The sequence below is a fragment of the Rhinolophus ferrumequinum genome, chromosome 2 (assembly GCF_004115265.2).
Source record: "Rhinolophus ferrumequinum isolate MPI-CBG mRhiFer1 chromosome 2, mRhiFer1_v1.p, whole genome shotgun sequence".
NCBI lineage: Eukaryota > Metazoa > Chordata > Mammalia > Chiroptera > Rhinolophidae > Rhinolophus > Rhinolophus ferrumequinum.
The window spans coordinates 45,181,959-45,192,428 of NC_046285.1; the positions used below are offsets into that span (position 1 = coordinate 45,181,959).

The 10,470-nt window shown below is 41.0% G+C and overlaps 1 protein-coding gene across 1 annotated transcript in view; it reads right to left on the reverse strand.

Moving 5' to 3' along the window:
* TMEM39A (transmembrane protein 39A) overlaps positions 1 to 5,034 on the reverse strand; it is a 31,379-nt gene extending 26,345 nt beyond the window's left edge. The window contains exons 1-2 of the mRNA XM_033089996.1: positions 4,702 to 5,034; positions 3,326 to 3,512 (exon numbers count right to left, since the gene is read on the reverse strand). Of these exons, the coding sequence (XP_032945887.1) occupies positions 3,326 to 3,438 (113 nt within the window). The 5' untranslated portion in view covers positions 3,439 to 3,512; positions 4,702 to 5,034. The remainder of the gene's footprint in view (positions 1 to 3,325; positions 3,513 to 4,701) is intronic.
* Positions 5,035 to 10,470: the final 5,436 nt, after the last annotated feature.

A 10,470-nucleotide genomic window follows, 5' to 3' on the forward strand; every position in this document is an offset into this window, starting at 1 on the left:
AGACTGAGCATAGCAGGCCTAAGATTGGCTTTTATGGAGCCAGCAAGCAGCACAATTTAAGCAAATGGATAAAGTAAGAAAGCTTCAAAGGAATAAAGAAGAATAAGAAGGAATAAAGCAGTGATCATTTGGATATGCTCAGGTGATATTATTAATAAAGTACCTGCAAGGACAAAACAAAGAAACACTCCCACTTAGTCCTTCTCAAATAAGATTCTCAACTAAAAGCTCTCTAGAAAACTCAAAAACACACAGTATATCCCCCTCCTTTAGAAGGCAATCACCTAAGCACATTGTCCCAAGAACAAATCCCTGCTCCCCACAGGTAGAAAATGGGACAGAGAACTATGGATTTCAATCTTGACTGTGTTACCAAACCAGCTCTTTGACATTCTCAAGTTTAACTTCACCAATCGGGCCACAAACACCTATCAAACAGGCATAAATGCTCTCTTCTCCAGCTGACCTGTCTTGCGGAATCAAATATATCATCCAAAATAATATCACACTTAAACAATTATCTGTTTCTCTCTTTACAGACACTCCAGAAGTGAGTTCTCCTTGTCTGGACACTTTTTTTGTACACATACACATCCTTCCTAAAACTATATTTTAGGCTGTTTATCACTGGGTTTTTTCCATATTTTTTTATACCCCATCCCAGGTTTTATATAATACCCTATTCTAGACTGCTTCTTTCCCATCAAGAAACAAATATAGAAACATCTCCCAAAATAACCCCTTTAGGTAAAAATATCACAAGATAGTCACTTAATAACAGTGACTTTTCAAACGATATGACCTTCCATCTTTATTCTAATCTGTTGAAAAATATGTTTTTCTCCCCACCACCCAATTAAATGCTAAAGAAATATATATTCAAGGAGAAAAGTAGGTAGAGAACAGTCGATTAAGACAACCATGATTGGAACCATTGAAAGCCAGAAGACAGAAGACAGAAGAGCTACAAAGAAGGCAGAGAAAAGAATACATGATCTAAACCCACCTAAGAGCAGAGATAATTTCCAAATGTTCCTAGTTCTTCCCAGTACTCTATTTGCAGAGTTCAAGTGCAAGCAGGATCATCTAGGAATGTAGTGTTCAGCTCTTTTTTTAATAGCAGAACACTTCATTTTTCCTCCCCCAAAAGATATTTTACATGGTATTCCAATATTTGAAACACATAAGCATTAGTCTGATTAAGAGAGGACTAGGAGGGCCGGCCTGGTGGCTCAGGCAGTTAGAGATCCATGCTCCTAACTCCGAAGGATGCTGGTTCGATTCCCACATGGGCCAGTGGACTCTTCTTAACCACAAGGTTGCCAGCTCAATTCCTTGAGTCCCGCAAGGGATGGTGGGCAGTGCCCCCTGCAACTAAGATTGAACACAGCACCTTGAGCTGAGCTGCCGCTGAGCTCCCGGATGGCTCAGTTGGTTGGAGTGCTTCCTCTCAACCACAAGGTTGCCGGTTCGACTCCCGCAAGGGATGGTGGGCTGCGACCCCCTGCAACTTGCAACCGCAACTGGACCTGGAGCTGAGCTGCGCCCTCCACAACTAAGACTGAAAGGACAACAACTTGACTTGGAAAAAAAAAAAAGTCCTGGAAGTACACACTGTTCCCCAATAAAATTAAAAAAAAAAGAGAGAGAGAGAGAGAGCGAGGACTAGGTAAAAAAAGAGAGAGAGGACTAGGCGAAGCCTGGACCTGCCTGCCTGCCTCTTTCTTCCTTCTACGCGCTCGGGACACTATAGTAGCCCCCGGGACACTGAGGAGGGATTCTGTGGTTCAGTCTGAAAACCTTATTATCTAGGGGAATCCTCAAAGCCCAAGTAGAAAAAAGTGAACAAAGACCTGCTGGAGTTAATACAGAGGCAGATCTAGAATTGTTTAGCTACATAGAATCCTAGCTAGGCACAGCTACGATTTTCTATTGCAATTTTAAAGTACTGAATCACTAAGTTGACAGTATATATTAGTAAAATTAAGGCATACATATGCTTCAAATAGAAAACATCCTTCACTTCAATATCTACAAAGGGTGCAAAAAATATATATACACATTTTAAGAAAGGAAAAAACTATATTAGAATTGTTTTGTTATTGGTATATATTGAGTATTAAAATAATACTCAATATATACCAATAACAAAAGATGAATACAAGTCATGTGTATACATTTTTTTTGGCACCCCCGGTATATTAGACAGTACCTTTCTTCAAAAGCATTTTCACATATTCTCATTCTTTTTATTTTTCTTTCTTTTTAAAAATATAAAATAATACATGTTGTAGAAATTTTGGAAAATTCAGGGTAAAGTTTTAAAAAGTTACTTCAAAGCTATTTCTTTTATTTTCATATCCTGCTATGAAGCAGATAGTATCATCATTTTGAAAGGGAGAAAATCCAAAGAGCAGAGTGAAAAATAATACTCTGTAATCTGTACACATATATAAACATAAAATTTGGATAGAAAAATTAGTATAATGAGAATCAGAAACTGGAAAAATCCCTCCAAATTGGAATTTCAGGGACAACCCCCAATGAAATGACAAATTCAAAACTGATTTTGAAGACACAGGAGAACTTGGGTTGGAAAGTCAGAAAGAGGGAGAGCAGGCCAGGAAGAGAGAAGTGCACAAATAATATAAGTAGGGCCTGAAAAGACAGCAGCAGTAGGGATTGCTAGATTTGAAAATTAGCATCAAAGCAAGAGAAAACTGTTCACGGAGGAAGCAGAAGTTAGCTGGCAAAAATTATCCTAATCAAAAGCCAACTCTTTCCATCTCTACATGATTGAATCTCCTGATGAAGTTAGTTATCCTGGATTAGAAATAATTCACCCTAACTTTTAAAAATTAGGAACGGAGATAAATTTCCATTAAAAAAATAAAATTCTTTATTCTCATACAACATGACATAAAAAATCTTAAGATGTTTAGGTTACAGCTGACAGTTTATTAATTTCAAACAATTTTTTGAACAACGAAAAAGAATCCTGGTGATTAAACGATTACATTTGCCTTATACTTTAATTCATTCCTCCCTTCTTTTAATAGCTATTAATAAAAAGGTGATGACTAGAATTTGGGTTATCAGCCACAAGTAAGAATTGGACTGCTTTCATTTTGTAGGTCCTATACCACAACTTCTACCTCCCAAGTATTCTGAAATACTGAGCTTTCAGTCTTCAAGGGCAGGATTTCTACTTCAGTGTCAAGAAGTCATCTTCATAAACAAATACCTGAACAGCATAATGACTTCTATGTTAGTCTTACTGATCACAGGATATAAAAAATTATGGATAGTCTTATTTCTTCTTTACCTGTTTCTAAGGCCTGTTCCATTGCCACAGCCCCCACCAACCAAAGTCTGTAAAGAAGGTAAAGCTGAACGGCTTAGCTGCTGCCGACTAGGGCCCCTCCTTCCACCGGGCATGTCCGGGAACCAGTCTGCTTCCAGTGCCACCTGTAGTTGCAACCCAGGTTAATGGTGGTCAACCTGTTTCAACTCTGAACAATAACAAAAAAAAAACAAAAAACAAAAAAATTACATATCAGTTTACTATTTTAAAACTAGGCAATGTAACAAAACAACCAGAAAAACTGAGACAGCAGGGCTTGTAAAACCAGATTTTCAAGCAAATGCTCTCAGTGTCTATTACTTTATACTAATGAAAGGACTATTCAGACTCTATTGGGTCAGGTCAGAAGCCTAAGTTCTGATGTAAGCTCTGGTCAGCATTAGGGAAGCCACAATTTGTGTATTTTGTCAGTTGACTTATAGCATATGAAAGATATTACAATCAGGTAGACGTTTACAAGAAACACGTGATATAAGCATTTCCAATTCAAATGTAATATTTCACAGCAAGCCACCTGAAATACAGGAGAATCAGCACTGTCCAATTGTTAGGTTTTGTTAGGGGACCTGGTTCTGACATCAGATGTGTCACATATTATCTGACTATCTGAGTTTCTTTCTTTATCAGCAAAAACAAAGTGTTCCCTGTCCTACAGAGGTTGTTGTCAGGAATGACAATGATGGACAGAAGTACACTAGCAGGACTTTTAACTCTTTAAAACTGTTCAAGTGGTATCTCCATATGTTAGAGTGAAAACATTGAAAGGAGCTCAAGTGGATGCCCACTCCAGAAAAACTGCTGTAAAGTCATTTAGAAATTACTGAAACTGCAGGATTAAAAGAGAAGAAACAGATAAAGACCCTCACTGAAAAGAGTAAACTGTGTTTTCCTCCATCTATAAGAAAACCACGTTTCCCCCAATATGGATACCAAAATGTTTCCTAAACAATACAACTTAAAAACTAAAGAATGACATACTGTTTAAAACAAAACAAAATAAAAACCCTGGCTTTCAAAACGTTACTGTAGACTGTTCCGATGTTCCTTCCCTATTCCTACAGCTTTCGGTTGTGGATTTTAACAAACACCAGGTGAGACAAAGCATTCAAACCGTTGGATGTAGGTAGGAGCTGACGAGCAAAAGGAAAGAAAATGGAGCAAAAGCATTGGGATGAAAGAAGCGAGAGGATGAGGTGGGGGTAGGTGGCTGGCTAGAGACTACAAACTTGAATAGACTGGCCCCTAAGGGGGAAGACAAAGCAGTCCCCGCTGTGCAACCCGGAGGGCCGAAGCAGGCCCAGGACAGACGGACACCGCGGCAGCTCAGTAATACTCACGCATGGAGGAGACCCCGCCGGTGGGGCTGGATCGCTGGGAGGAAGCGGCAGCTTTACAGGCTGGACCCCAGGCAAGTGAACTCCCTCCCCGCGTTGAGGCGCTTCCAAACCAGCTGCTTGTCCGCAGGCTGTTCCCGCCCAGAGAGTCGAAAATCGGTGTCCAAGCTTCGAGCTGTCAGACCCAGACCTAGACCCAGACCCTGAGTCAGTGCCAGTCAGAGCCAGAGCTGAAGCTAGAAGCAGATCCCGACCCCGTCAGCACTCATCCTTAGCCTCCATTACCGCGGAGCACAGCAGACGTGGCAGCGCACGGCGATGACGTCATCTCCGCGACGGTCCAGAGCCCCAGCGACGAGGTGGCCCCCGGAACTACACATGCAGCTCCCGGAGCGAGCACCGTAACCCCTCCTGCGTGCACCTGCGCAGTGGGATGCGCCTTCTCTGCGGGGCTCGTGGCTCTGTCTTCCCGGCCAGCTCTGGCTAACGTATTTCCTCCTCGGGCCTGGGTCAGCCAGCCTGTAAGAAGGGTTCTTGTTATTTCATGGACTCCAAGTAACAACGGTGTGCAAGTTATGACTTCCATTTTACAGATGGGGGAGGTTGGGAGACGTCATCTAAGGTCACGTCACTGCTAAGGAGCCAAGTCGCGCAGTCTTGCTTCAGTTTAGCATCCAATGGTGCACTTACTGTAACGTGAAAGGCTAGATAGATGCGGGAGTTACAAAAATGACTGCCACGAAGAGCTCACAGTCTAATGGGAGAGACAAGATACCAGGAAAACAGTAATTACAATTTATTACAATAAATGCAACATTAAAATTCTGTCCAAGGTCCGGAGATAGCATGCAAGACAGCGTAATAAATTCTGTGCAATGATAGTGGTGTCAATATCAAGAAAAGCTTCACAGAGAGCTTGGGACTTTAAAGCCAGGACTCCAAGAATGAATAGGTGTTCACGGGAGAATGGATTTCTAGTAAAGGAAGTAGCAGATAAGAAGGTAAGGAGGTGGACAACATCATGATGAATTCAGAAACTGCCAATAGTTTGGTGTTAGAAGAAAAGTAAAAGTGTCAAAAGGAGTATGATATTTCTCATTCCAGAGATTTTAAGCACCTTAAGAGAAAGCCCTTTGTATCAAGTGTAGTTAGTTAGTTAACAGTATTAGTTAACTGTTATTGAGAGTTTTTTGTGGTACCAGATACTAGACTAAGTAGCTTTATATATTTCATTTAAATCTCATAATGTTTTTATATTACCATCGTTCCGATTTTACAGAGGAAAGTGAAATTAATTAAGAGACGTTCAATAACTTGTTGAAAATAACACAGAATTTAGAGCTGGAATGACCAGTATCAAAACCACAAAAGTTAGTAATATTCCCAAATATTCTTACTGTCCTAATGTACCACACAGAACTTTCATTCATGAATAGATACAATGCAACACTTTCATTCATGAATATATAAAATTGAACACAGATCATTGCATATTTTCATTGTTTTCACCCGTAGGCGTGAGGAATTTTGCACATTTATTGTCATATTTGCTCTGTTAACTGTTTCCTAGCTTGCTACATTGAAGCTCCTTTACCACTTTTCTGTTGGCTCTTCAGCATCCATCTTTCATTCAGCAGTTATTTATTTAGTGACTACTGTGTACCAGGCACAGTATTAGTAAACAAGACAGATATGTCTTTGGCCTCCCGGAGCTTATATTCTAATGAGGGAAACATTCATTTAATAAATAAAATAATTGCAGATTGTAAGTATTATGAAGAAGACAAATAAGGGGATAAGGTAAATGATAAGGAGAGTGCTCTTTTGGGGGGGAGGGATATATGTCTGAGGTATTGACATTTTAGCAGAAAGCTGAATGTTGGGAAAGAACCAGAGATGCAAAGATGGGAAAGAAAAGCAGTCCAGATAGAAAATAAAACTTATGCAGAGGTTCTAAGGTGGGTAAGAGCTTGGCATGTTTAAGAAACTTAATATAAAGCTGTATAGCTAGATCGTGATGAGCAAAGAGGAATATGGTGTTAAGAAAAATTCCAACTTCCATGGCTGAAAGTCTTTTTTAAAGAAAGGTTTTATGGAGCCAAAAATGCTAGCCAAAAAGAAGACTGGGATTGGGGCATGAAGTCAAAAACCACCAGCAGCTTGGCTAGGTGGAAAAGACATACACATCCATCATACTAGAGTTTTGCAAGTTATACGTCAAGGGGGGGAGAAAGATGTAAGCCGTTCTGAAAGGGTTTGCATTAACTATAGGTAAAGGGGATGGGAGAAGGTGAAGGGGGTTAGTTCTGGGATAGGCTTAGCAGAGTCCACCAGGAAGAAGTGTCTGCTCCTGTGGATTAGCTGTGGGCAGTTAAACTGGAGGCCAAATGAGTCCGGGGCTTGTGCTGCTTGCACCGTTCAACCAGTAGACCGACACAGGAGTTGGGTCATTTAATAATCATTTATTATCAGAGCACCGATGGTCTGAGAAGGCAGTGGATTAACACCTCCAAAAACTGCCTTAACATTCTCAGACTAGTCTAGGAAATTTAAGGGAAAATCTGGGCCTTCCTCCGGAGGCTACATGATGGTTCTAGAGGTCTGCATGGAGCCTCCCCTCTGGCGATGTGGCCCTCCAACATGCTCACCAACCCAGGAACAGTGATGACAGTAACCTGGAGAGAATGCTAGGCCATAGAGATGGTAACAAGCAACCCCGGGGGAGAGGGACGGGGGAGGGGACATTGTGACTAGTAAGCAAGCATAAGTTTCAGGATAATTATCTAAAGCAGGGAACTGGGACAGGGGACATCCTAAGCTCAGAAACTGGGACAGAGGACATCCTAAGCTCAGGAACTGGGACAGGGGACATTCCAAGCTCAAACTGCAGGGAGGGGGTTGATCAAATGTTAAGCTCTAGGGCAGGGAGAGGCCAGGCCTCTTTTTTGAGGGGTCCCAACCGGGCCCTGTTCCAGCAGCAGACAGGAAATTTTAAGCACTAATAAGAAATGGATAATTGTGAAAATAGCCACCTGGAAATTAATCCTAAATTCCAACAGATATACTGGGATGTGAGCATTCTTTTGTCAGAGCTGATCCACAGCTATGAACAGGGTAACTGTTCTGTCTCACACTCTCCCACCACTGTAATTTTAATTTAGAACATCTCAGAATGGTTTTTCTTATCAGTGGCATGAAGTGAATTTGAAAACACAACCAGGAGCTTGAACATGGAGCATCTTTTAAACCAGTGTTTGCATTTTAAGATAGTGGTTGGCATAGGACTTAGAAATCTGTAGTTTTCATAAGCTCCAGGAGGATTCTGGCACTATTCACACATAGGAATTACTGGAATAAAACACCTCACCTGTTGAGGAAATGAAACTTATTTGGATTCACATGTTCTGTATTCCTCCCGTGTATAGGATCCACTTAACTCCCAATCTCACTGCTCTTCTTCCACACAGTAAACATTGCAAAATTGCAGAAAATACTTATCTGTTTTCTTTTCAAAGACATTATAATGCAAGATGATTTTCGTTTTCTTCTGATCACAGTAAATGAAATGTAGAAAACACTTTTATTATTAAAGTCTTAAAAATTATTCGCCACTATATTTATTTTAGACTAACTTTGAAAACGAGGGTTATTGTGCTGTTCATCTATGTAGTACACTGCTTTGTTCTGTACTTTTGAACATTCATTTTGAAGTACTGCACACCTTTCTGGAAATAAAAGAAACTTTGACTAAAGTTTTCATTTTGTCGACGAAAAGACATCCAGCCTGAAAGAAAGCCTAAAAGAGTTTACTTAAGCCAAATTAGCGACAACTGCAGGAAGCAAAATCTCAACAGATTGAGAAAATGCTCAGCAAAATGGCGGTTTGCAGTTTATTTTATATGTAGAATCAAAGCAGGAGGGTTACAAGAAATCCATTGGTGCTAGGTTAAGAGGTGGGAGAAAGCAAAGTGGGGAAATCTCTGGAATTGGATTAAAGTAAATTGGAGAGACAGGCACTTATTTTACATAGGTGGGTACGGGATAGTTAATTGTTCACTTTTTACAGCACAAAGAGATGGTAATCAGGGGACAAGAATAAGAATGAGGGACTCCCTCGTTTCCTGCTTTGGTCCGGAAAAAGGGATTACTGACATTCCAAGGCCGTGTTATCCTAGATGCAAAAAAACGATAGGCTAATTTAAGGTAAAGATTGGCTTTTGTCAAGGAAGCTACAGATTAAAGATGTGACTTCCCGCCATGGCCTACCATAGGGATTTTTAGGTACATGCCGTCCTATGTGGTTATTTTCAGTCCCCTGAGCTTGTCGGGTTTAACCTGTGGCCCCTTTTCTGTCCACAATTTGGAATCCTGAAGAAGTCTTGTATGGTATAGTGTTGGAGATCCATTTTCTCCTCTTGCCCTGCCTACTCTCCTAGAGTGAGTGATATGGCCCATTCCTAAATTAACCAACATTATTTTATCTTACACCATTTCTCAACATGCATCCTAAATTCTACCCTCCACTACCATCGCCTCAAGTTTTACCCCCCACCTTCTGCAAATTATGGCTTCCCCTTTTTTAGTGACTCCAGCACAATATTCCTTCATTGCAACATTTCCTTTTTCAGCCTGGAATATACCCTTCTTACCCCTTTCTCCAGATTTCCAGTTAATATTGATCTTTGCCTCCAGTGAAACCAGAAGCGTTTACATATTGCCTTAAATTGTAAATTATCTTTGGGGAAGCATATTTTTCTTCCCACTAGTTCTAAACTCCTCAAGGACACAGATCTCATCTTGTTGTCCATGTATTTCCACAGATGTCATTATGCACATATTATTCAATGGATAGGTGATTGTAGTTGTATGATCATTATACATACCTATATATCTATATTGTCCAGTAGAACGTTGTCCACTGATATTTTTCCATGTCTAAGTCACCCCAATTGTTGTAAATTCCTATTACAAAGAGACCTGTGCTATGCTATTTGCAAGCCCTTGAGGTCTAACAGTGCTGTACACTACAGTGTGGGGTCTAAAAAAATACTACTTTTCCTCTCACCTTCTAAGTTCTTCTAGCTGGGCTAATAATTAAATTAACAGATTAACAGGAGAAAGTCAAATGGGGAATTTCAAATTTTAATTTACACAAGCATGAAAATTCCAAAGGCAGACAACGTTGGGTATATGTTGGACATTTGGACAAAGGAGAAAAAGAGGGGAGTGGGGTCTTTGATTTTAGAAGTGAGAACGGGCGATTTACAGGTAGTTGAGGAAGAGGGGAACACACAAGGCCTGCAAATTCTTGCTAGGCAATTCGGAAACAATGGGACCCGCCGCATATCTAGCTAGGTAACAGGCTCCTGCCTGATGCCCTCCTATTTACCATACTTGATTCAAATTAGGCTAAGGCAAACATCCTAAAATCCCCTTCCTGGAGTAGGCCTTTCCATCTGAATCTCTCAGGCAGCAAGGGGGCGAATCAAAGGTTCTTTCCGAGTCTTTTTTTCTTAATAAACAGCTTAATAAAAATCTCTCAAAAGGCAAAACTTCTGGTCCCCTTCAATAGCTAACCAAATAGCTTGGCTCTAAACAAACGCGCCCTCCCGGAACACCGCCTTAACAACGGCGGAATGGGAAGCCCTCCTTCCCGGCGAGCATTCCCAGGGAAACTGCACCACAGGTTGGGACTTGGGGGCGCGGGAGGCGGAGCAGCCACCCGCCATCTCTGTGTGGGCGGCCGTCCGCCCACGTGGTGCGGCTCCCACG